The 27,169-nt window shown below is 42.4% G+C and overlaps 1 protein-coding gene across 2 annotated transcripts in view; it reads right to left on the bottom strand.

The window, feature by feature from the left end:
• The window catches only part of UVRAG (UV radiation resistance associated), a 167,596-nt gene extending 141,774 nt beyond the window's left edge, over nt 1-25,822 (bottom strand). Inside the window, exons 1-4 of one of the 2 annotated variants that reach the window (XM_030557621.1) lie at nt 25,596-25,822; nt 6,602-6,719; nt 5,553-5,587; nt 217-378 (exon numbers count right to left, since the gene is read on the bottom strand). In XM_030557621.1, coding sequence (XP_030413481.1) covers nt 217-378; nt 5,553-5,587; nt 6,602-6,719; nt 25,596-25,676 — 396 coding nt within the window. In that variant the 5' untranslated portion in view covers nt 25,677-25,822. The remainder of the gene's footprint in view (nt 1-216; nt 379-5,552; nt 5,588-6,601; nt 6,720-25,595) is intronic. The other variant, XM_030557631.1, reaches the window with a different exon arrangement.
• Between the last annotated feature and the right edge of the window lie 1,347 nt (nt 25,823-27,169).

The raw sequence follows: 27,169 nt of genomic DNA, 5'->3' as shown, positions 1-27,169 counted from the left end.
ATTTAAAGCTCTGTACAATGAGGAGAGCTACCCATACTAGCAGTCCCTTTATAAGTAGTTTTATTCCATAATTAAGATACAGTGTTTACTATATTTTATCATTTTCCTTCTCTTCAGTCTGTTTGTAGCCTTGATCTTAGCAACTTTTTTTCCCCCTTAAACAAAGACTTTTAGCTACTTAATTCACAAATTGAGGAAACATGCTTTTAATTTTACCTGCTGACCCAAGTATTTTAGTCCATCTAGATTGACTTTCCATTCGATCAACAGCTGAAAGAGCTCTTTCCTGCCACCCCAGATCCTCACCAGAAAACATGACACAGATGTATCGAGGCGATCAGGCATTATTCCAAAGTCAAGACTCCTCCATGTTGGATTCTGTTGATAAGTAAAATAAAGATGTAGGAAGAAAAACTGAAATAATACCACCAAAGAATGTTGAACAACATACAGTGTGTTTAAAATTTAAAGAGGTCAAGCATTTATGTCAAACTTCCAGACTGCAAGAACTGAAGTAACACCCTGCAAGATCAACGGTCTACTAAGTTACACATGAGAAGGCTCAAGCCATCAGAGACTCTGCTCCTTCATTATTCACAACATTCCCTTTTCTGATCAAGATTCCTAGTTTGGCTCCCATTTCCATCTGCTGCTGCAAGCCTGCAGGCTTTCAGACCAACTACTATTTCCTTCCATTATGAGATGCCAGGAAATTACTTCATTAACTTCCTTTTGCCACAACAGGCACTTTTTCAAGAAATACAAATACTAGTATTTTTAGAAAATGGGAGTAGCGTGAAGACTGTTCCATACTCTTAACATCTGGCTTCTAAAAAAAGAGCTGTAGTTTATATTAACACTGATTTACTTCTCATTAACTGAATTTGGTTTAACTATTAATGGGGGTTTGTTCCTATTCCCCTTCACCCCTCAACTCTGCAATGCTGACACCAAGCCCTGAGTGCTGCCACCTTCTGAGGAGCTCTCTTTATTCTAGAAATTTGGAGAGCCAGCCAGACAAGTCCAGACCTTAGGGTTTGACAAAAAACAGACTTAAAATCCTGCTGACTAATTTCTCTGAATTTAGAGGTTTCAAGGGTCTTGAGAATTTTGAATAATCACAGTACCACTATATTTAAGAAATTATGAAAAACGGTCATAACATGCTGCAAGCTTAAACATGCATACTAGTGATTTAATAGGTCAGAATGAGAAGACTCCAAAGGGTATCTATTTCCTTCCGTAAGTTTTACATAAGTCCCTGTCACCTTACTCACCTCTTGAATTTTTCCTAGCAAGAAAGACCTATTATATATATCTGTTGCTGGCCACCATCATAACAGGAAATTAAATATTGGTGGAGTACTTGGCAGTCATATGGGAACTTGCTAAGATGTGCTACTTTAAGATTTGCAGCACTGTTAGTAGTGATTGCATCACTTAGCCTTGTGTTTCTTTGGATAGACCCCCAGTTTATAATTAAGTTTCCATTTCAGACTAAATACAGCAGAATTCTAGGTATAAAAAACGGTCCCAGAGAAAACCCAACAGGTTTGGACAACTGGGGGAGGTCGGTCAAATCAGCAGATCTTCAAATGTGTTCAAGGCTTCCTGACTTCAGAATGTCTTCAAATCCTGCTGGCTAGCTCCCCCAGTTTGCTACCAAACCCTCATATGCTGAAGTCCAACTTCAGCACTCAGACTCAATTTAAACCTCCAGGAAGGTAAAAGATCTTTGGACTTAACAGCAAAGTGATGCACAGATAAGAAATTTGACTTATGCTACTTCAACACTAATATTTTCCCTAATACTCTAAAAGAGAGACTTGCATATCTCTGGAAAGTATCTGAAACTTGTCTAACCAGCAGCATTTTCAGCCTCTTAGGGCTATGCAAATACCACTGAAATCAATAAAAGTACTCACTGAGTACAGAATATTTGCAAGAGGAAGGACTGCAGGATCAGATACTTGTTTGTAAGCTTTAGGCTACACTGAAGCCATCTAAGGACCTAACACAATTTTAATTTTCAGTTTCTAGGACTTAAGTTTTCTTAAACGGTAAGCTCTTGAAAGTAGGGACCATATTTCCACACAACACAGATATTCCCTAATTACCACCTATACTACAAGATTATATAAAATTTGCAGCAGCTCTAGTCCTTCCAATACAGTTCGCTAGCAGTACTAAGACACTATTCTGACGCTCTACAGCTCAGATTTTTAGAACTTCTTGTTTTTATTCATCAACATCAAAATAACTTTGAAAACAGTTCTCAAATTCACTGTTAAAGCCTAACTGTAATTTATTAAGCTACATTCTTCCCTCCTATTCATACTGGCATCTGTGGCATTACCCGTAAGTGTTAAGCTTCTGGCTTTTATACGTAAGTTGGCTTTAAGGGCAAGGGAGGAAGGAGAATAATTATACTTGTTTGTTTGTTTTGCAACATCTGGAAGACAGGAAAACAATTGTTTATGGACTTTGCTGACAGCTGTCAGAAAAAGTAGGTCACGTTTTGAGCCTAGATGGCATGACCACTTCCCATTAAAAACATTTGATTGTAGGGTTTATGCAACACCAATAATACCTGGCACTGTATGTACCACCACTGCAACTAGCTCTTCCAGAAAATGAAAACTGAGTCAGACTAGTACCGAAGCCATCTGCTAAATAATTTATGTAGTTTGTCAGATGATTATTCCTTTTCAGCTTTTAAACAGAATAAATTCTGTAAAGCTTTTAACATGGGAACAGAGTGGGAAAAAATGCACACATTAAAGTGAATTACCCTGGAGTGTTTTGTTTAGTTCTATTAACTAAGTTTTTTTGGAGCGATGTTTTATATTGGTAATTTGTTGAATTGTTACTGCTATTCAATAACTCCACTTCTAGTTATTTCCACATATTTGAACAGGACTTGGAATGAGCACGAGAATTTGATATTTTCTTTCCCAAAGCTATTGAAGGCTGACATGATTTGCTTTACAAGACTCATTCTGGGAAGTTATAACCAAGATACCCTAAACAGAGGGAGAGTGAGATAATCACTTATCCAAGAGAAGCCAGTTCTAAACATTGCATAGAATTGTGACCTGCTGGTAAGCAGAAATAAGTTTATTTCCTACCCATCTCCCTGTACCTAGGCCGAGCACAAGGAAGAACAGACAAGTATTCAAGGAAGCCCTCCCCTAACAGAGGAGGCAATAGCTCACAGCATTATTCCTCACCAACCTTTGAGTCAGGGATCATCTTTTGGGGGAGGGAGGAAGGGATGAAGACAATAACCTCCTTCATATTCTGAGATACAGCTACCGAAGTGCATTTGCGGCTTTGAGCTCACACACTTGGATGCTGATTAGTAGGACTGGACACATCACACTTCGAGTTGACTCTCCATAGCTGCATAGACTGGATAGGCAACATCATGCTTATCCACAGTTACATTTCAGATGCACTATTTTCTTACAGCTTTAACACTTTAGTTAGGAATACCAGCGTGACCAAAGGATATAAAGAGCAAGACCCACTATAGCCATCTATATTTGGAAGTAATAAGAAAATAGGTGCCAAGCCACCAACTGCATCTATTTGATTTTTATCTCCACTCTCTAACTAGTACAGTTCTGTTGTTGCTAGCACCAGCAGAAGTGTTGGTATACACAGAGCAGCTTCTTTGCTACTGTGACATGACAGGGCAGCCTAGGTGTTGGTCTTTTTAATGTTGCCAGCATTACTAGTAACGGTAGCGCTACCTCAGTGCTGGAGCATGGCAAAATCTTCAGCAGTAAGGACTTCAGGACTTGAACTGCAAAAAAAACCCCACACTACTCTGAGGCTAACATGAAAGTTGCCCCCATTACCCATGTACCAAGGCTAGAAACAATTTTCTTGCGAGAAGCTCTGCTTCTTACCATACACGCTGGGAAGGGTAGTGTTGGGGTGTGGCATAGTCTGGACTGATTTAGATTAAAGTGATATAAAAATCACCATTTTAATCACAATTGAAACAGCAAGTGGTGACCCTTGATCTAAATCATTAATTTTAATCATGTTTTGCATTTGTACTTGAGTTATTTTCTTAAGAAATGTGATTCTCATTGGTTAGTAGCCATTAAAACATGGTTTTGCAACTAAATATAACCTTTATACTAAATTTGGTACTTTTTTTTTTGCTATCCAGGAGGATACACTACATCTTAAACACAATTTCCCCCTCCCTCTCCACACACGTTATATGTGAATGCATCATTTACCATTTTCTATTTACTAGATTGGTAATTTTTTTGCTTGTAATTATATCAAGCTCTGTTTGATGTAAATTCAATTAAAATGCAAACAAATTTTAATTTATTTAAAATTAAAATTTTAAATTGGATGGCTGCATAAGAAAAAAAGTTTACCCACAAGTTTATTCAAAACATGTTACTGAGGGCAGCAAAGTGCCAAGCTAAAAAGAAGGGGGAGGGGAGGAAAAGGTTATTTGCCTAGATTCACAACAAGCAAGATTTCCTTGACTCCCTTCCTCTACCACAACATCTGTTTGAGGTTCAAGTTGTGTCTTCAAAGATAACCTCACTTTTCTTGATCATAAATCTCCCATCTGTTTTGCTTAACTGCTAGGTTTCATACAATCATGGAATATCAGGGTTGGAAGAGACCTCAGAAGGTCATCTAGTCTAACCCCCTGCTCAAAGCAGGACCAATCCCCAACTAAATCATCCCAGCCAGGGCTTTGTCAAGCCTGACCTTAAAAACCTTTACGGAAGGAGATTCCACCACCTCTCTAGGTAACCCATTCCAGTGCTTCACCACCCTCTTAGTGAAAAATTTTTTCCTAATATCCAACCTAAATCTCCCCCACTGCAACTTGAGCCCATTACTCCTCATTCTGTCATCTGGTAGCACTGAGAACAGTTTCTCTCAGCCAAGAGTGTCAACTGCACTGTTAGACTTTAAAAGGTACAACTTGAAACAGTTTTAAGAAGTGAGTTAGTAGTAGTTTCATACTACACCTGCCCCAAATCCCCTTTATCGTTTTTTCTGTGGATTTACAGATGCATTTGCAGGGTTCTGGGGTTTTGGTCCACTCTGAAATGCTGCTATCCTCTGTTGCCAACACATGTAATGATTCAACTGATTATACAAAATATATACTTTGTCAAATGCGTAACAAACAAAAAAAAAAAAAAAAGAGACCTTCCAGTTAGTAATTGTAGCTGCTACTTTTAACAGTAATTACAACGGTAGCTGGATAATTCAGATTTACATGACATTAAGTTGATAACATCTCCCTCGGGGAGACCCTCAGGTTGTCATTAATCCAAAACATTGCCCCTTTTACTCCATAAGGGCATGAACCTTCGGGAGTGGACAATGAGATCCAGCTGTACTAGTTTAGTCCTGTCTAGAAAATGGAAGAAAAGATTGTTTCAGATGTTTTACTACGAACTAAGTGCAATATTTCAGCATTAAGTAAGCCTACACATTAGGAGATCAGAATGAAGCACAAGAGTTTCTATACAAGGCTCACCAATATTAAATCAACTTACCAGGGAGTTCTTGATCACTTCACTCCTATAAAATTCTAAGAGGGAAAAGAATTAAGTGAGTAGAGAAATTCAGCCCATTTTCAACCTTTAGGTACAATGTTAATATTTATGCTACAGTACAAATACTTGTTTTTTAAATGGGAACTGTTCTGAAAACAAGTCCTAGAAGTATATTCTATGCAAAAGGTAACTAACTGATGCATTAGTTCTAGTAGAAACGGAATCAAACTTTACCTAAAAAGATCAAACTGAGCTTGCCAATGTTCAGATCTAAACAAGACCAATTTTTTCCCCCTCACTAATGGCACTTTGTCATCCCATTTCTCCACTTGTAGCTTGAAGTAGAAGGCAAGAAGCAATAGATGGAGGAAAAAACTAGGCAAGACTAAACATACATTGCCGTTTAGGGACTCAGTATTCCACAACTGTTGTCTGGAGCTTAGTTACCATGGTGATAAGCATCTTGGAAGAATTTAAGATAGATTGTGCCTGTTCCTGGGATGCAGTAGCAGCTAAGTCAGAGGTAGGAGAAATGGAATGTTTGTTCAAGAGTTGGTTCAGTTTGACTGAGCCTGCCTGCTCCTGATCTTTCAGTTGCCTATCAATGCATTAGGCAAATAGTGCAGGGCACATCAGCTGCTCAGAGTCAGAGCAGACCAAGCCTTGAAGCCCTAATCTGACCAAATTGAGAGAGAGAGGCAGTGCCTCACTGTGCAGATAACTAGCTGCTTTATATATAAGGATACCTATTTTGCTAGCAGCCCAGCTAGTGGTACTGGTGTAGTCTAAGCAGACAACTCACGCAGCTTGACAGCTGCAAGACTGATAGTTGGGTCTATCTGCTGATAGAAAATGGAGAAAATGTGGAAGCTTTCATTGTTTATCTTTAGCTCATCTGAAAATACAAATGAATTTTAATGGTATCAAGTCACCAGGAAACAAAACAAATTCAAGGTAGGATGAACTTCAAAAAAATTGAACAAGGAGCATCAGTGTAGTTTGTATAGGAAAATGGAGTTACGCGATAAGTGTTGACAATAGGCCCTTACCTTTACATATCTTAGTGTTATCACACAAATGAAGAGTGAAGTAGGTATCCAGAAGGCGATAACCATTCCTATTAACAATGTTACGTGCAGCAATATTCCGTAGGTGACGAAGCCGCCGCTAAAAAATAAAAAAGGACATTGAGGAGCAGGAGTTAAAACTGTACATTCAATTTATGTTTGTTTGTGGATAGGTGCTTTATTCTAGAAGAGAGCCGTTAATAGGGGCCTGTTTAGACTTCAAAAAAAGTACTCTAATAAAAAAAGACTACCATTTTGCTAGAAAAACCAGTTCAACTAGCTATGAAGACAAATGTACAAAATAGCAGGTATGGAGATGGAATGAACAGTAATTAGCAGCCTCTAACTCAGGGGTGGACAAACTTTTTGGCCCGAGGGCCACACTGGGGTTACAAAACTGTATGGTGGGCCAGGTAGCGAAGGCTGTGCCACCCCAAACAGCCTGACCCCACCCAGCCCCTCCCACTTCCTGCCCCAACTGCCCCTCTCAGAACCCCTGACCCATCCACCACCCCCCTCCCTCCCTGGATCCCCCCACCTCTAACTGCCCCCTTGGCACCCCACCCCCTATCCAACCCCCCTGCTCCCAGTCCCCTGACTGCCCCAACCCTATCCACACCCCGGCCCCATGATGGGCCTCCTGGGGCCCCATGCCTATCCAGCCCCCCGTTCCCCAGCCCCTGACAGCAGAACATCCCCTGACTGCCCCCCAGGACTCCCCGCCCCTTATCCAACCCCCGGGCCCATCCCATTTACCATGCCACTCAGAGCAGCATGTCTGGCTGCCACACTGCCCAGCCAGAGCTAGAGATGGAGCTGCTCCACTCAGCAGGAGCGCGCAGCTCCGCTGCCCAGAGCGCTGCCTGCACAGCAGCATAACTATGGGGGGTGGGTCCAGGAGGGGCTGGGGGGATAGCCTCTCCAGCCAGGACAGTCTCGTAGTTTGCCTACCTCTGCTCTAAATATTCAGAGTGAACAAGCACCCATGACTGCCTGAGAAGTCAATCTATTCTTAGTTCTTCACTGGTGCATCACTTTTATTCTATATAGGTTTTTCTATCATGTTCCTCACCATAGTGTGATTGCCTTCCACCCATGTAGCTTTATGCATTACTAACATCTGCCAGCTGCTGATGCAGTAATGCCACCAAAATGTTCTTTATCCACTAGCAACAAAGCTGAAAGATTCCAAGTTAGGAACTATACTATTTTGGAAAGATGCTGCTGGTAACACAAGGAGAACAAGTAGCTGTAAAATTAAAAAAAAACAAAAAAAAAGCCAAACTAGAGACATGTGATTGACTAAAAAAGCTTCCCAAATTCATAAAAACATAAGAACAGCCATACAGAGTCAGACCAACAGTCCATCTAGCCCAACATCCTGTCTTCCAACAGTGGCTGGTGCCAAAAGCCTCAGGGGGAATGAACAGAGCATGGCAATTATTGAGTGATCCATCCTGTGATCCAGTCCCAGTTTATGGCAGACAGTGGTTTAGGGACACCCAGAGCATGGGGTTGTTGACCCTGACCAACTTGGCTAATAGACATTGATGGACCTATCCTCCATGAATTTACTTAACTCTTCTTTTTAAAAGCTTACTGTATATACTTGTTCATAAGCCAAATTTTTTTTGGTAAAAAAGTGACACAGAGCAGGGGTCAGCTTATAAATGGGTCCACACAAAAAAATTGATGATTTAAAAAAAAAAACAAAAAAAACTATGGAATCATTTAATTGAATATCTAATACATTGTTGTTTGTTTACCTGGAGCATCTGCAGGCATGGAGCCCCTCAGCTCCCTGTGGCCACAGTTCACTGTTCCCAGCCAATGGGAGCTACAGGAAGTGGCACGCCACTTCCCACAGCTCCCATTGGCTGGGAACAGCAAATTGCAGACACTGGGAGCCAAGGGGCTCCGTGCCTGTGAACACTCCAGGTAAACAAAACATCCAGGCCCACTAGCTGCTTATCCTAATGGGCCACAAGCCAGAGTTTGCCAACCCCTAAAATATATGGTCGACTTATGAAAGGGTCACAGTTTTTGCTATTTTTAACCTAACCATCTTGGTGTGGTCAGCTTATAGAAGGAACAGGCTAATGAACGAGTACATTTTGGCCTTCAGAACACCCAATGAGTTCCAAAGATTGACTGTGCATTGTGGAAAGAAGTACTTTTTTATGTTTGTTTTAGACCTGCTGCATACTAATTTCATTGGATGACCCCTGGTTCTCGTGTTATGTGAAGGGGTAAATAACACTTCCTTAGTCACTTTCTCCACACCATTCATGATATTTTAGACCTTAGTCATACCCCCTCCCTAGTCATCTCTTTTCCAAGATGAACATTCCCAGTCTTTGTCTTTCATTATTTAGGGGTATAGAACAGCTTCTGTATATCTTTGTTGCCCATCTCTGTACTTTGTCCATTTCTTTTGAGATAGGGCAACCAGAACTGCACTGTGAAAGCTATATTGCCATATTCTTAAACAAAGACACATTAATCTCATTCGAGGAAGACAGACTTCCCTGTAATGATGGATAATTAGTGAACCAGGCTCAAGAAATTTCTCATTGGGTTGGTTAAACTTTTTATATGAAAAAAAGTTACTGTTCAGCATTTACTGATTTTGTCCAAGCTAAGAGGAAATGACTAACCATTGTCCATATTGAATGAAATGACAGATTGCTTTCAGTTAGTGCTAGTCAGAGAAACAGTGTTTGTGGTTCAAGTACTCCAGAAAATGTTACCTCCGCACTAAAGTAATATACTTGATTTTTTTTAAGTGATTTCATTGAACTATTTGAATACTGTACCGTATCAGGTTCCAATAAAATTGGAGTCTTAATCCTAGAACCCAAGGTTATCCGACAGTTTGCTGTCAAGTCCAAACACAGTTCACAGTTGTGACCAAGCTTCTCATTTTCACAACACGCTAAGCTCTAAAAGTCTGACCTTCACGCACAGCCATTTTTATCATAATGTACAAAATTTTACAATCTCCAGTCACACTCAAGTCAAAAACCTTTTTCCCCAGAAGCAGTCATTTTAACCAAGTACATACATTTTTGTTAAAAAAAAAACAAAACAAAACACACATTCCACATAGTTAAACACTTCATGGCTCCATTTTAAGAATTCCACTGAGCCACCGTACAGCTAGAAGAGATATGAAGAAATTGTCAAAGAAGTCAGCACTTACATTAAGAAAACTGGCTACAATCCAGACACTGTAGCCTTTGTGCCAATTTCAGCTCTAAGCAGCTGCCATTTGATCCTCAACACTTGTAAAACTTTTCACTGGATCCCTAGTATACTTCAAAGAAGTCTGTTTGCTAGTCGTTCATTATGTAAATACAAATATTCCTCTTGATTAGATTCACTTTACCGTTCCTCATCCTCTCAACCTATTTCATATGCCCTGTCTGAGGCACAAACTGAGCTTAACAGCACTGTTTTACAGGAACAACTTTTCAGTTTATTTTAGTTTCTCAGCAACAAATAAGAGATTTAATACTAAATTTTAGAATCAGGAAAACATTCTTAATTAGTCTAAGACTGGCCATATCATGAATCTGAACCAGAGGAGAGCGGTCTTTAGCTTGTAATATTAATATTGCAGAATATATGGAAAGCCATCACTCACTTTGAGTCTCATGCAAAAATACAAGCTTAGAAGGGAAAATTAACTAAAGAGAAAGGAAGTTCTCCCTCAATACTTGTATGGCCTCCTCACCACTGTTAAATCTGACACACTACAGTGTAATATTTTTTCTTATCTTTTAATACCTCACCTACAGTAAAAGTCAATGGAGTGATCAGTCATCCTATATTTATGAACTACTATTCCAAAAAATCAAAGCTAGGACAGTTCATGCAGTATGTGAAACAGAAGCTACTGGTAGTATTACAAGCAGACTGTGCTTCTGATTTTAAATAAACTGTAGTGATTCACAAGCAATCATAATACAAAGTTAAGAGTTTTTCATTTTACACCAAACCAACTGATACTTCAGCTCTCTCAAGCTAGCAGTTTTTAAACACAATAAAAAGGTATACAAGTGTGCATATTCAAGATCAGGTTTGTGCCCCTGGCACACCACATTTCAGAAGTCTTCTCTATCCTCATTGTATAGTTTTGATTCTAGATTTCTCATTGTGCCTTCCAAAAGGCTGTCCTAATTCTTCCAACATACACTTCCCACCAGAGCAGTTTAAACAAATAACCTACAAGTCCTTGACTGCACAGACACTGGAGGACGTGACATCTAATAGAAAAATGGTGATGGCTAAAAGTTGGTCTCCTCACTGTCAATAAGACCAACAGTAGACCCCAACTGTCACATGGAGATACTGAGAAGCATTAAGAAATAATCCATGGAGCAATATCAGACAACTCAGAGTACGCCTGCACTGTAAACAGATCTGTAGGACCTGTGTCTGTGGACTTTGTGTTTCCAAGCCTGCGTGTCCAAACTGCATTGTAAACCTGGATCTCCAATTGCTGAACCTGGGTCTCTTAACTGTGCTGCACAAAGTGGTACAGACCTGGCAGATGCCATGTGGTTGATGCTCCTCCTGCCTGTTGCCGTAACTGCAGATTCCCCATAGGTAGACCAGTGCTTTTGGATTAGAGTCACAAGCATAAATTGATGGGATCACATCATGCAGCTTGGGATATGCAACAGTGGCTCCAGAACTTTTGCACAAAGCTGCAGACATTCCTGGAGCTTTGTGAGTAGCTTGTTGTCCAAATCCTCCAGCATCAGGACATATGCACAAGGGAAAGTGTATCGGCCCAGAAACAGATTGCCATAGCCATCCATAAACTGTCTACCCCAGACTATTACATCTGCAGCTAACCAATTTGGTGTTGCAAGTGCACTGTTGAGGTTGTGGTAATGAGGTTTTTAAATCACAGTCCTGAGTGCTTCACCAAAAGGTGGTGTGCATTAACTATGTCCCTGAAATAAATGCTGGTTTTAAGAATACAGGCTGTCCAAAATGCACCAGGGCCATCCACGGGACTCATGTGCTCCTTGCGGTGGAGCAACTATGGGTACATACACCAAAAAGGTCACTACTCCATCATTACGCAGGCCCTAGTCAACCAGAGAAGCAGGCTTATGGACACTAACATAGGATGTGCTGGCTTGGGTGCATGATGGGAGTTTTCCAAAACAGCAGGACTATTTCCACTAACTGATAAAATTATCAATAGAGTCACTGTCCCTCTTGTTAATCTATGGCAGTGGTTCTCAACCTGAGGTCTGCAGACTTAAGGGGTCCGCGGACTACGTCTAAGGGGTCCGCGAAAGACAAACTGAAAACGGAACAGAATTCAACTATATACACAGACATATCGATTTCCAATGGGATCTGCACCTCCATATGAAATTTCCAAAGGGGTCCACAAATGAAAAAAGGTTGAAAACCACTTTGCTAGGGGACCCTGCTTAGAGACAGCCAAACAAAAAAAAAAAGGGTCCACTGCAGGAGAATAAGCACTATTTAGAGGATGACCACTTGTTAGCTCAGACTTCTTTTTTTTTTTGCAAGTTTTGTTAACTATTTACATAGCTTACGTCTAACCTACTACAAAATGAACATGTATAAATGCCACACAAGCAGTTCTGCGCGCATTAATAGTTTTACTGTAACTAAGCATTGTACTTTCACATTTAAAAAAAGACTAAAGATTTTTTTTTAAACAGAATCCCTCTGAAGTCTAAAAACAGTTGAAAACAATAGCTTAAGTACCATGAAAGAGAGCTGACAGAACCTTTAAATCAAATAAATTGAGCAAAGAGGAATGAATAATCCTATTTTTCATCTTGGCTTTAAAAATTTTATTCAATATTTTCCTGAGTAATCAGTTTTACATGATTAAGTTGGATAATGGTTTCTCAACCTGAAGTCTGTGGCAAAGTAAATGTTTTTTAGCAATATTGCTAGCAAAAAAGGGACTGCCAGAATATCAACAGGATATTTATAAAAAACTTGTATCATTTCCTCCAACACAATTAAAAAAAATCTGGGTGAATCTGAACTTCTATCTGGCATCTATTCCCTTCTGTTTTACAGTAGTATCTAAAAGCCTCTATCAGAACTACAGTCCAATTGAACTAGGTGCTATACAGAGAAATACATCCGTCCCTATTCCAGAGAGCTCACAGTCTATGACAATGAGTATGGAAGGAAGGCTATGGAAATAGCAACAGTCACATGATTAAACATAGGCCAGCTATGTTTACAACCAGATTAATTTTCTTTTTATATAAATTCAATAAAGAGATGTATATGTAGAGTTCCTAGAGGCTAGGCACTCCACCATTATCAACTGACAGACTACTGTCAGAACTACGGGGGGACAGGATTTGAAACACAAGGCATGAGTCATCCCAATAACAGTCTTCTTACAAAAAGTTATTCTAGTTTACGGTGAATCTTTTTGAAATGTCAATGCTATTGTTTACTACGTATAAAAACATTATTCCAACCAATCTGTTCCTTTAATAAGTGACAAAAGGCACATCTTAGCCTGCACGGCATATTGCAGATGATGGTATAGATAGTAGATCTCTGATTATTAGAATTTCAGCATAATGGGCTGAAGTGCAAATTTTAGTAGCCTACTCCAGGCTTTTGTGACCTTTTATGTGAAAAACATAATACATGGAAAAGTTATTTTGAGTACTATATTTGTCCTAGTCCACTGCACTTTGCAAGGAACTAGTTAGATGGGGAAATTAAAAGTGAGACATGGACTTCCAATCATTTGTTTCAACTCTAGCTCCTGTTAGCAGTAAGTGGATAGATCACCAAAGCTACCAAATGGTAATCAATCTGAAGCAAGTTAGCTCTCTATTTCCTTCAGAACAAGAGGCCACATCACACAAAACCCACTCATAAAAAAAAATACAATCCCTGAACTGTGTATTAGAAATCCTTAATTACAACATTATGTCCTATCTTTCATACTTCAAGTATTCCAAAGAGCTTTACAGAATCTTGTTGAAGTTCTCATCAAAAATGAGAAGCATAAAAGTCATTCCACTAAGTTTTGCCGCCTAGTTCTGCAATTACAATATTGTTAACTTCTAGAAGCTCCTAATGCATCCAAGGGTGCATTACTGATGAGATTCTTTCAAAAGTCAGATTTTGGTTTTTTGTTTATAAAGGGCTCAATTCTCCTTCAAATTCTGATGAATTATTTGTTAGTTCTATCATTAAAGTCTTTCCAGTATTATCATGGAAGCCATAAACAAGGAAGCTTAACACAAGGCATAGAAAAAAAATATTTTTATCAATGTTCCTGTTGATGTTTTGCACTTTCATTAGATGATCTCAAATGACTTGGCAATACCCCAAGCTCACAAGAACATTCTGAGCCTTAAGCGTAAAGGGGAAGGAATCTAGTTCCAAACTGCAAGCAGGTAAATTCAGGTACCAGTAGGTGTAGTGATTTTCCCAGGATCAGACAAAGTGTGACTGCTCCAGAAGTTACAGAAAGTCACAGAATCCATGACAAACAAGGCACCTTACTCATAAGTCTTGCAGAAGAGGTCCTTCATTCCATGTACCTCCTTAAAGTGTGCGAGTCAGGGTCTTTCAGTGGTCTCTAGCCACATAGCTCCAAGTTACGGAATTCATACACATTATTGAGAATTCTCCTAGCTTACAAAAGAATTTGCAAGTCTTGGACGCCGAAGTTGCTTTCATCTTTAAATAAAAACATTGAAGTTGCATGGCTAAAGGATCAATCTAGAAATTACAGAGTTAAGGTTGCTCTGTAGCTTATGCAAGGTTAAGGATGTGTGCCACATTCTAATGAGACTGTATACCTGTAAGAAGGGTTAGCAGACCCTTTATGTGCTGTGGTGGGTCTATTTATAAACTAAAGAATTTTGAAAGTATCTATTCTAGTGATATTTCGTACACACAAAACTGAAAATACTGTTGGAACCAGTAATACCTGTAGAACTGGAAACAACTTTTAGGGTTTTCTCATTGTTACTGGCACCATCCTTGTAATACAGTCTTTTTTCCTTTTAGCCATCCATTATTACAGGAGTTGGCGACCTTGGCATGCGGCCCATCAGGGTAATCAGCTGGTGGGCTGAGACATTTTGTTTATGTTGACCATTCCACATGCATGCTCCCCACAGCTGCCAGTGTCCGTGGTTCACTGTTCCCAGCCAGTGGGAGCTGCGGGAAGCAAGGCTACCGTTTCCAGCAGCTCCCATTGGCCGGAAACGGCAAACCACAGCCACTGGGAGCTGCAGGGGGCTGTGCCTGCAGACGGTCAATGTAAACAAAATATCGTTGGCTCATCAGCAGATTACCCTGATAGGCCACGCGCCAAAGGTTGCCAATCACTGCATTATCACTTTCACCTTACCAGGGTTAAGCCTTGGCCAAATTGATCTCAAATTCGTTTTTGATCCGCAGCTTGGGAAAGCCAAGATAACATGCTCTCTGGGTTCAGTTGGAAAGGAGATGTAGAAGTGCTTGTGAGCATGCTGATGGGGCTGCAGTTCCATCAGATTTGCTGTCTTCTCCAGTTCTTCTATTCCATATTGGAGAGAAGGAGTGACAACCCCACAAGAATACCTTTGGTACATGACTGGTTAACCAGGATGTCCTTCAGGATCTCTGCTCAAATGGTCCTGCTCTTGACAGTCCACAGTTGTGTTTAAAATTTCATGATCAGCTGTGTCATTGGGATTCAGTAACTAAAAATGTGAACAACATCTGTGTTCCCAATTTGCTCTATTTAAACTAGGCACTGATTATAATTAAGGCCTTCCGTACATTGTGGCAAGCTGGGGAATCAGTACAATATTAAAAGTTAAATAGCAGTCCAATAAGTTGACTAATAAATATTCAGTCTTCAGAAGGCTGCAAATATTTTGATAACATACAAGTGCATTGAAGGGATTGTGGGGAAGCTGGAGGTTTTGGCATCTGCATAAGGGAGAGATAGTGCTCTTGACACACAGGAGGTTGTGGGAGGCCACTTGGGACTGTGGAATAAGCTTATTAACTGGCTGTTTCTGCTAAAATGGTTAACAGTGACCTCCTTCACAATGCTGTCATTAGTTTCCGCATCGTCATGAATAGGGGCAGTGTGTACCTCTCATCTACTTAAGGTAGTCTGTAAATGTGAAGATGTTGCACTGGTTGCATTTGGTTCAGATTTAAAAGGCTTTCTTTGGCATCCTAAGGGCTACAATAATTTGAGACCCATTCTATGGCTACAGAAAACATAGGTGCCAAATTACTACAAGTATTAAGTGATCTGATTAACTAGCTAAATGTTCTTGTTGCAGGGTTAGTTTGTGAATTTTGGAACTTCAGCCACACCTACTATAGCTGTTTAATATATCAATATGCACATTAGTTAACTGTTTGCATTCTTCCCTCAACTCCAAAACAGTTGGAAGGATTTTGCACATTTTTTCTACACAGTCACCTTTGGACATGGCCTAAACATGAAAACTTTCAGCCCAAAATAGGAAAGTTCTGGAAAACTATGGACAAACAGGATTATAATGAAAACAGTTTCACACACTAACCCACAGCATGCATGGTCAGCACTCATCGTTTTAAAAATATTGTAAAGCATCCCCTGTCAGTAAAACATAGTAACAAAATTTACATTAAAGTCAAAGGTGAGGGGTATTGGTTTAGGAAGATGAGATTTAAAAAAAACAGGGCACAGGATTCAGAAGTGAATTATGAAATAAAATCTCAAGGTGTCTCTTAAAAGTGAGGAGAGATGGAACTGAGAGAGTAGTCAGGATTGAATAAGTTCAACCCATCAGGTCTCACCACAGCAAGTATGACTGCTTCAAATCATCTGGTAGTTATGAGAACTCTAAATGATGGGTTGTGTTATGGGACAGGTAACAGGGTAAAGCTTAAGGATGAGTCCAAGATTTATACATTTAAGTTAGCAGCATTAGTTTAAAAGCCCTTATCTATGCAGGAAGATTATACAGGTATAATCTCTGTGTGGACACTTATTTTGGTATGATTTTTTTTTGGTTTAGCTTAAACTCCTTCCCAAGTGACGTGATTAAACTGAAGAAAGGTACTTAAATCTTCTATTTGTTAATGTCAAAACAACCAACCTTTTGGTCTATAGTAGATGATGTAAATCCTAATGCCGATAGAGAACTGTAATACTGATTTTCAAAGCCAACAGAACTAGTTACCGCCTCATAGGTGGTCAGTACAACATTCGTTTTTTGCTTTGGCCTTTTTAACATACCATCCTTCCTTCCCTCAAAAGGTACCCAAAGTCTGTTGTCCACCAGGGTCTTTCCTTGTAAAATACTTGAATTCACAATTACACTCTTTTCAAGCATAAAAACAGACAGTTTTCTGTCTCAGAACACTGATGACTGCAGCGGGGAATTGCTCAGCAATAGCAAATAATTATGTGAAATAAAGAAGTTATGACTTCCAAATCCACACACTACCTTTTAACAGAGTGCAGAACTAATGAGTCAGACAATACCATAACTAAAATTCACATCTACCTGTTGATATGATCCCAGAGCATTTATTTGCATTTCCCTCTACCCCATCAGTTTACCATCCAAAATATTAATGTTTATATCAATCCAGTAAACCTGACTGATCCATAGACATTCCATTCACATAAAATAGGCTAAAATGTGTGCAAATAGTAGCATATGAACAGTTAAAATGAAATAGGGAGATCTTCAGACATCATGAGCAGTGAAAACCATTGAATTTTATTATCCTAAAGACCCAAATTAATGGGTTAGATGTAACAAGTTAGAGACTCAAAATATAAAGCATTACATCCTCTACATGAATTGGGAGTGGAAAGGACAAGAGCAAATGCTCAGAGAACAAAAACTACTTACAATAAATTAAAGAAACAAAGATAAAGCAAACAATTGACTTCCTTCCCCTTATCACTCCAACAGCTATATTTATCATGTAGTCACCGCAATGATAAGGGCCCAAAACAATTCTACATGAGAAGTGATAGATGAGGTGAACTTACCAGGTAGACTGACCAACATACAGCAGATATCTGAAGAATGCAACCATAAGTTAAATAATATCTGCCCCCAACCCTGCACTCAGCCAGATCAATTCTGCCCTCCCAATCTTATGAAAATAGGAAAGATAGGCATAATTATTTCTCTAGTTCCACAACAAGAAAAACTTAAAAGTATATTAAACTAGTTTCTAAAGAACTTCCTTTCATTTTGCCCATATGAAAGGCTTACCTTTTACAAGATGAGGGCCCAAAAAAGGAACTTGGTTCTCTGCTACAATGGGGCAAGTATACTAGTGCTTAGGAAATGGGACCAAATTGAAGAACCTGGGTTCCAGTCCCAACTCTGCCACAAGCTTGAGAAAGTCAGTTCATCTCTGTGTGTACGTTTGTCTCATCCACAGCCAACCTGTAATATTTCTCTACTTCACAGGATGGTGTTGACAGGTTTATGAATGCCTTTAAAACACTTTAAGATCTCAGATGGAAGACTTTTAAAGTGTAAATAGATGCACTTCATTGTGATACCAAGCTTGCATCACCAGATCAAAGAAAGGCAGTTTCAGTCTTAATAAGAGACACCTGATTTCACACAAACAGCCTGCATGCACTACATTATGTATGCTTTTAAAGGGTGCGCATGGCTAGATAGTTATTACTAATAAATGCGTAAAGATAAAATGCTGTCATGACACAAAGCAAGGTACAGCGGACAAAGACGACCTGACAGGAGTTTATCACCTAGTTTCCTTCTTAGTAGCTAATATATGGACTATAATTAGCTTGTAATTTAAAAAAAGCTTGTGTGCAACTCTGTGAAAGCATCAAGACAACAAACCACTTGTATCATTAGAAGATACTAGCAGCTAGTACTAAGCTATGTATCATATTTCAATGCTAAGCATCCAGTCTATACCCTCCTTAGGAACAGACTCGGGGAGTAGAAGAACAACAAAATTGAGAACTGCACACTGCTGTGTATACAGCAAGAATCTAGTCCCAAATTGTAACAGTTTTAAAGCCTTATCTATAGATTAAGTTGTACTGCTTTAGCTGTAATTAGAGATATATAATGTCCTAGTGTGGATGCAGTTCTATTGTTACAAAGGTGCCATCTACTAGGGCTTGTCTACATCACAAAGTTGCAGCGCTGGTGAGGGGGTTACAGCGCTGCAACTTAGGAGGTGTACACATCTGCAGGGCATCACCAGCGCTGCAACTCCCTGTTTGCAGCGCTGGCCGTACTCCCGTTTTGTCTCGGGTGTAGAGGATCCAGCGCTGTTAATCAAGTGTAGACACTTACCAGCGCTTTTCTTGACCTCCGTGGAATAAGCAGGTATCCCAGCATACCTGAGGATACCTCTCTGGTAATCAAGCAGGTCTCCTTTCCCACGGTTTGCTCCGGTGTTCTCCGAATCCCCCCCCAAGCGGGTCTCCTTCCCCGCGGTTTGCAGGGGGGTTCGGGGAACGCGAGAGCAAACCGCGGGGAAGCAGGTCTCCTTCCCCGCGGTTTGCTCTCACGTTCCCCGAACCCCCATACAAGCAGATCTCCTTCCCCGCGGTTTGCTCTCGCGTTCCCCGAACCCCCCTGCAAGCAGGTCTCCTTCCCCGCGGTTTGCTCTCGCGTTCCCCGAACCCCCCTGCAAGCAGGTCTCCTTCCCCGCGGTGTGCTCTCGCGTTCCCCGAACCCCCCTGCAAGCAGGTCTCCTTCCCCGCGGTGTGCTCTCGCGTTCCCCGAACCCCCCTGCAAGCAGGTCTCCTTCCCCGCGGTGTGCTCTCGCGTTCCCCGAACCCCCCTGCAAGCAGGTCTCCTTCCCCGCGGTGTGCTCTCGCGTTCCCCGAACCCCCCTGCAAGCAGGTCTCCTTCCCCGAGGTTTGCAGGGGGGTTCGGGGAACGCGAGAGCACACCGCAGGGAAGGAGATCTGCTTGCAGGGGGGTTAGGGGAACACTGGAGCAACCCGGGGAAGGAGACCTGCTTCCCCGCAGTTTGCTCTCACGTTCCCCGAACCCCCGTGCAAGCAGGTCTCCTTCCCCGCGGTTTGCTCTCGCGTTCCCCGAACCCCCCTTGAAGCCGTCCAACAGCGCTTCAGTGTGGCCACATCTAACACCACTTGCAGCGCTGGTTGCTGTAAGTGTGGCCACTCTGCAGCGCTGGCCCTATACAGCTGTACTAATACAGCTGTAACAACCAGCGCTGCAAAATTGTAGATGTAGACATACCCTCAGTGTAGTTGTTCCCAAGAGAAAGGGGAGTAAGTACCAATATAAGGCACCTTTAACGTTTAACTGTGTCCATACTAGGGATTTTACTACTACAACTATTGGGGGGAGGAGGGCAGAAAAAAAAACATACCTCTTACTGAAATAATACCAGGCCCAAGACAAGTGAAAACCTCAATTAAATACTAAATGTCTCCTTTCAGCCATTCCATTTCCCCCTCTAGTGTTGTTTAACACTTCACTTCCTCTTTTATACAAAAAGCTATCGGTGGCCTATAACTAGTAGGAAAGTTAAAAAATTACTCCATATTTTTAAACTACTGATTAATAAAATTATATAACGTAACAGAAAGATTCTCTTCGCCATTCCTTTGTAGTTAATAGAGCTAGTGTCTCACACATACTTGTTCTCAAATTTGGACAAAAGCTGCTTCTACTCCCATCTCCAGCCTGTGTTTTTGTTTCAAGCAGAAGGGACATTCACCAAGCCAGCAATCTCTCTTCATATCCATGCTAAAAGTCTTGATTCTGCCACACAGCTTACAAGAGAAAAAAGTTATGTATATGCCTTAAGGGAGAGTGTGGAATTAACCCTTGCTAAAATATAATTTGTTCTTGTATCCATTTAAGTCATGTCTGACTTCAGACTGTATGCCCTTCAAGTTAGGGATTGCATTTGATTTTTTGTCAAGTGCTTAGCACTTTTTAGTATTTTACTCTTAGAGTCCAGAAATCTGGCCAAGTATTTGGACTTACGGGGCCGCTGAGGGAACCCACAGCTCAGCAAAATAGACTCATTGGGCTGGAATTCCAGCCAAAGCTTTATAAAAGTTATGTTAACTTGTTAAGGTTTGTCTGAAACCAAGATCCAGGGGAATGGTTTAGTAGTCTAAACTTTAAATTTAATGTACTTAGACACCTTGGAATGAGAGCTAAATCCCAAAAGGATCAATTCATCCCTCATTTCTAAGAGGCAGCTTACATAATACGTAGCTTACTGTCCTGGGGTCTTTCACATAAAACTTCAGAGTAGACAGGAGTTGTGCTTTTATGGACATTAAAGATCTTCTGAATCCTTCTACTGTTTTACAAAAAGAATCATATCTCCTACTCACCAGAAATTCACTATTCAAAGAGGAGACAGAGAGCCCCAATCTCTGGCAAGAACTTCAGGATACTGATTTATATGTACGGTTGTAATTTAAGAATATACTCTTTACCCCAACCCTCCTGAAGACCATTTATTGTGGTTGTTTTCAGAGTTCACTGCAAGTCTCTAAAAATGATCATGAGACAACTACAGAATTAGAGGGACATCTCTAATCAATGGTCCCCAGAACAACATAAAGTAACTCTATGCAATGACCTTCAGATAGGGGACAGAAAATTTTTAGAAAGGCCCACACAAACATAAAATGAACTATAGTGAATACATCAACACATAATATAAAGCTGAAAAACTACAGGAAAATTACTACCGTAAGCTGTTATTCAAAATTCAAAAAGTGTGATATTTAAGTTAATTGCATCTCATTTTTATATACACGAGACATTTATTTCAAGTTAAGCTGTTTACATAACAAGAAAATTGACTAGAGACAAAACTTGTGGGCCTTCAATTATCATCTCCACACAGTTCATTAAGATCTCCAAACCTCCTCATACTGAAATCAATGGCAGAATTCTTAGCAATTTCAACCAGAGCAGAAATGGGCCACAGGCTAGATAAAACCATGAAAAGCAGCATTCCTCTCTCTAAATAACTACACATTACATTTCTTTTGATCAAGAATCAGTAATTAGTACAGCAACTTTCAATAAACTACTTGACAGCAGCGTGACTGTCTCCCAATTTTAAGACTGCATTTTTATTCATCTCCTTCCAGCTGTACTGAAAGCCTAGAAGTCTGTCATAGGCTGTATGAAGGAATAAGGACTAGAAAGCTTGTTTTAAGCTGTTATGTACCAAGACTAGAGAGATCTCTTACAGTCCTCTTGACCCCAGCTAGCTGATCCATGCATGATGAAGCATTCAGCCACTAGATGAAGACAACTCAATGGATCACTATCTTTCAAAAAAGTAATTTTTCAGATGAGGAAGTATGTCAGTGCCTACAGCTTTTAGGTTCACTGATCCTGTTCTTTAGCCAAAGAAGAGAAGCTGACATTTTGACAAAATTGTAGTTTAGTTACATCCTCAAATAGTGCAAACACTACACGTGCATATACAAAATTTTGTATATGCAACAATTTAAGCATTTTTTTCTTTGCTGGGATAAACAGCTTTGAACTCAGGTCACCATTTCTCTGGTTTGCACTGTTCAAATATGGCACTGACTGTTCTAATACGGCACCGAGTACTAGAACATGAATCAGTAAGTGTGTGCTCGCGCTCTGTGCTAGCAGTAGAAAATTATTTGCCTGAGTTATGTGGGATTGCACTCCGATTTTTAAAGTTATACAAACATTAGAATAAGATGCAGCTATGAAGTCAGAAGTCATTAACAGAGAAATGAAAAGGGTTTAAAAATATAAGTATCTGTATTTTTGTCTAGATTTAAATTTCAGCTATACAACAAAAACAAAATTGACTGCTTCTTTACCTATGCGCCAAAAACACAGTACAGGCTCAAAGCTTTTACCAGTGTTGACTACTATCATGATTAGTACTTTTTAAGGGGGGAAAGGAAGGAGACATGTGAAGAGTGTTATTGCCCACATATGAAAAACATTTTACATCTCAGTCTAAACCACGGGCATCAAGGCCAGATACTATGGTGGGGATGGAAGGCTGGTCTTAAGGTTAAGGCACTGGACTAGTATTCAGCAGCCTTGGCTTCAATTCCAAGCTCTGTCACAGAATTCCTGTGTGTTTAGAATGTAGGCTCTTCAGACCATGGCTTTTATGTGTTTGTATAATGCCTAGCACAACAGGCCCGCAGGCTCATAGATGCTACTCTAATCCTTCTAATATTAACCATCACACAAGAGCATCTCTCTCTTTTTATCAGGTCTCCTCCAGATCTTCTGGCAGAGAGCAGTTTTACAATGGAGCTAGTTTTCTCTTCAGCTGATTTTGATGTCTATTGACATTCTCTGAATCATGCTTAGGTACTTATTTACAGGCACATAGAACTAAGAAATGTATATTTCCCTTCTGTTCTTTAGCTGTTAGTGACAACTGCAGCAAAAGTAACACATCCAATTCTGAGGATGCAGATTCAAGTCTTGTTTGATAGGGCTTCAAAGAAAAAAAAATGAATCTCAGTTGCTAATTATACACACTGACAAAGGTAAGAGTTTTGAAGTTTGACTTCTAACATTATACTACTCCAACTCGCATTCTGAGCCACTGGATATGTCCACAGTACAGCCACTGTATCTGTGTGACTATAGCATAAACACTTCCTCAGGCAAAGAGAAGGAGGTTTTCTCCACTGATGTCATTAATCCACCTCTCTGGGGGCAGGCCTACGCTACAGGGTTAAGTAGACCTAAGTTATGCAACTACAGCTATGTGAATAACGTGGCTGGAGTCAATGTAGCTTAGGCTGACTTACTGCGGTGTCTACACTGTGCTGGGTCAACAGAGAAACTCTCCTGTTGACTTACCTTACACTTCTTGTTCCGGTGGCATGCCGGAGTCGACAGGAGAGCGATCTGTGGTCAATTTAGTGGGTCTAGACACGCTAAATTGACCCCCGGTAGCACAGATATGCCCTAAGAGGCATTAGTTCCATCAACAGAAGAATTCTTCCTTCAGCCTAGCTACACCTACACCAGGGGTTATGCCGACTTAACTACAGCACTCAGCAAGTGAATTTTTTCACAACCCTGAGAGACATATCTAGGTGGAACTAGTTTTTTTAAATGTGGACCAGGCCTTGAGTTATTCTTAAATAAATGAGATATAAGAATCCGTATTTGTGAGAGAAAAGCAGGAGCTTTATTAAATACACACTGCTAAACATTTATATGATTATAACAGAAGAGTAAGGGTTTCTCACTTAACCTTGTTTTAAAACACATTCTCCAAGATTAAAAGGCTCACCCAGTGAACCAACAGCCAAACCAATAAACAAGAAAGATGGGGTAATCAGAAGGAGAGAGTAGGAGGTGGGCAGAGTCTTGTCTTAGTTTCTTAAACGGCAGCAATGGAACCATTTTTACCAACAGACACTCCAGAAAGAGATTTTTTCTTTCCCCAGTTACATTAAACCAATATTTGTCCAATCACTGCAAAAAGCATAAAACAACTTAACTTGAGGGATTTGGAAACAGAAAAGATAGTTAGATGCTGCAATGCCATACACACCTTCAGAAAAACAACTGTTCGCATGTTGCCACCTATGAAGCCCAGTGAATTCACCCTACCCTCTCAGTGCCCTAGGGATTCCTCTTTCTTTTCCCCTCCCCATGTACCCTAAGGACCTTTCTGCATACCTGCCTCACCAGCATTTGCCCTGCGTACCAATCCCTTGGGGAATGCCCACCTCTAGCACCCACTCACTACCCCAGCACCCCACCAGCACAGCCACCCCCCACTCAAGCCGAGCGACCAGCCCCCTCTCGTCCCCCACTCACTACCTCTAGCACCCTCCCCCCCACAGCACGGCCACCACCCCGCCAAGCCCAGCGACCGGCCCCCTCTCACTACCCCAACACCTCCCAGCACAGCCACCGGCCCTCATGCCCCCCCAGCCATGAGACAGGCCCTCTCTCATCCCCCGCTCACTACCCCTAACACCCGCCAACACAGCCACCACCCCGCAAGCCCAGAGACCAGCCCCCTCTCGTTCCCCACTCACTACCTCTAGCACCCTCCCCCCCACAGCACGGCCACCACCCCGCCAAGCCCAGCGACCGGCCCCCTCTCACTACCCCAACACCTCCCAGCACAGCCACCGGCCCTCATGCCCCCCCAGCCATGAGACAGGCCTCTCTCGTCCCCCGCTCACTACCCCTAACACCCCCCAACACAGCCACCACCCCGCAAGCCCAGAGACCAGCCCCCTCTCGTTCCCCACTCACTACCTCTAGCACCCTCCCCCCCACAGCACGGCCACCACCCCGCCAAGCCCAGCGACCGGCCCCCTCTCATCCCCCGCTCACTACCCCTAACACCCCCCAGCACAGCCACCACCCCACAAGCCCAGAGACCAGCCCCCTCTCGTCCCCCGCTCACTACCCCTAACACCCCCCAGCACAGCCACCCCCCACCCAAGCCCAGCGACTGGTCCCCTCTCGTCCCCCGCTCACTACCCCTAACACCCCCCAGCACAGCCACCCCCCACCCAAGCCCAGCGACTGGTCCCCTCTCGTCCCCCGCTCACTACCCCTAACACCCCCCCAGCACAGCCACCACCCCACAAGCCCAGAGACCAGCCCCCTCTCGTCCCCCGCTCACTACCCCTAACACCCCCCAACACAGCCACCACCCCGCAAGCCTAGAGACCGGCCCCCTCTCGTCCCCCGCTCACTACCCCTAGCACCCCCCCAGCACAGCCACTGGCCCCCATGGCCCCCCTCAGCCGAGAGACCGGCCCCCTCTCATCCCCCACTCAGCCCCCCAGCAACAGCCCCCCGCCCCCCGAGACTCTCCTACCATCACCTCCCCACCCCCGTTACCACTGCCAGGCCCTTCCCCGCCAGCACCCCGCACGCCCCTCACCCAGCCCGCCCCCGGTCCCCCCTGCGGCCCAGACCCCGGCTACCTGCTGCGAGGGCAGCTCCACATGCAGGGCCCGGCTGCTGGAGCCCGCGGGCAGCGCGGCGGGGCCGGCGGCCGAGCTCATCCTCACGGGTGGGCGGCGGCCCGGGAGCGCGAGAGGCGCCTGCGCATCAGCCCCGCGGTCCCTTCACCGCAACCGAGCACCAAGGAGTTAATGGCGGTAGCAGCACCGAGCCGGGACCGCTCACTAAGGAGCCATATTACCGCAGTGCTAGGAGAGACCCAACCGCTGATTGGCCCGTGGATATAAGAGGTGGGACTCCGAGCGGCCTGGCAGCACAACGATTGGGAGCTGCAGAAGTCAATCACCGGTGCTTTCAGATAAGCCTCCTCTCTGTCACGGTAAATGCCTCCAACAGCCTCCTGATTGGATGAAGTACTTGGGGTGGGTCCGGACGACAGCAGAGGAGGGCGATGCTGATTGGACAACATGGTTGTAATTGACAGATAGCTGTACCCCATCACGTGGGGACGTGTTTTTATCACGTGAGATAAGAAAAATATTTTTCAGGGTAAGGAGGGAGCCAGTCACCATGGCAACAGAGGAGCTCCTTAGGCTGGCCTGGCCCTGCTTAGGACTGGCCTGGAGTCTTGCCAAGGGTGCAGCCATGTGGTGCACCCTCCTCCCTATCACCTGCTCCCAGCATGCAATGCAGTCACCCACACTGCCTTGTGAGGCAGCATTTTAAAAGTCTTGACCAGCTGACCATTAATATCCTGTTGGATTGTACGTAGTTTCGTTGTATGTGAAGTTATGAAGTATTTGCACTCTGAGTTTCTGAAATACCTTGTGAGGTTGGGAGATGCCCACCGCCAACCCATGCTGCTGGCCCATTAAAAGGGAATCCACTATCCCAACGGCTAGCCCAGACTTCTCAAGAGAGCACATAGGCAAATGGAGACTGCCTGTCCAAGGGGGGTGCCCGACCCCTGCCTAACAGCAGAAATATTTCTAGCAGCTGGAAAAAGGTATAAAAAGAGAGACAGTGGCATCATCACTTGGCTTCACCCCCCCCCCCCCACCTCAATACCTGGAAACACGTCTGGAGGACAAAGACTTTGAATTGAGCGAGGGTGGTCCCAAGCCAAGAAAGAGTTCTAGCCTGTGTATTGAGGATCTGTGACCTGTTCGTACCATCTGTCAGGGTGAGACACTGCTTGATTCAAATCCTGTTTAGTTTATAGAACTCAAGACTGAATTTATTTCTTAAGTAGCTGATCTCTACTCTTGCGACTTATAATCACTTAAAATCTATGTTTCTGTAGTTACTAAATCTTTTTTATATTTTATCTAAAACAACGTGTTTTGATTGCAGTGTTTGGGAAATCTCAGCTTAGTTTACAAAGGCTGGTGTGTGTCCTCTCCACATTGAGGGAGGGGCAAACTTAGTGAACTTACACTGATCAGGCTTCTGATCAGTGCAAGATGGTTCAGTTCTGGGATATAGGACTGGGGAGCTGGGGTGGAATTGGAGCCTCTCTGTTGTTGCTTTATGAGTAGCTGGGAGATCATTCATGTAACTCAATTTGATGTGTCTCAGCCTGTGGATGGCTGTG

Source organism: Gopherus evgoodei, chromosome 1, assembly GCF_007399415.2.
Source record: "Gopherus evgoodei ecotype Sinaloan lineage chromosome 1, rGopEvg1_v1.p, whole genome shotgun sequence".
Taxonomy (NCBI): Eukaryota; Metazoa; Chordata; order Testudines; family Testudinidae; genus Gopherus; species Gopherus evgoodei.
This window is presented reverse-complemented; position numbering and strand designations above follow the sequence as displayed.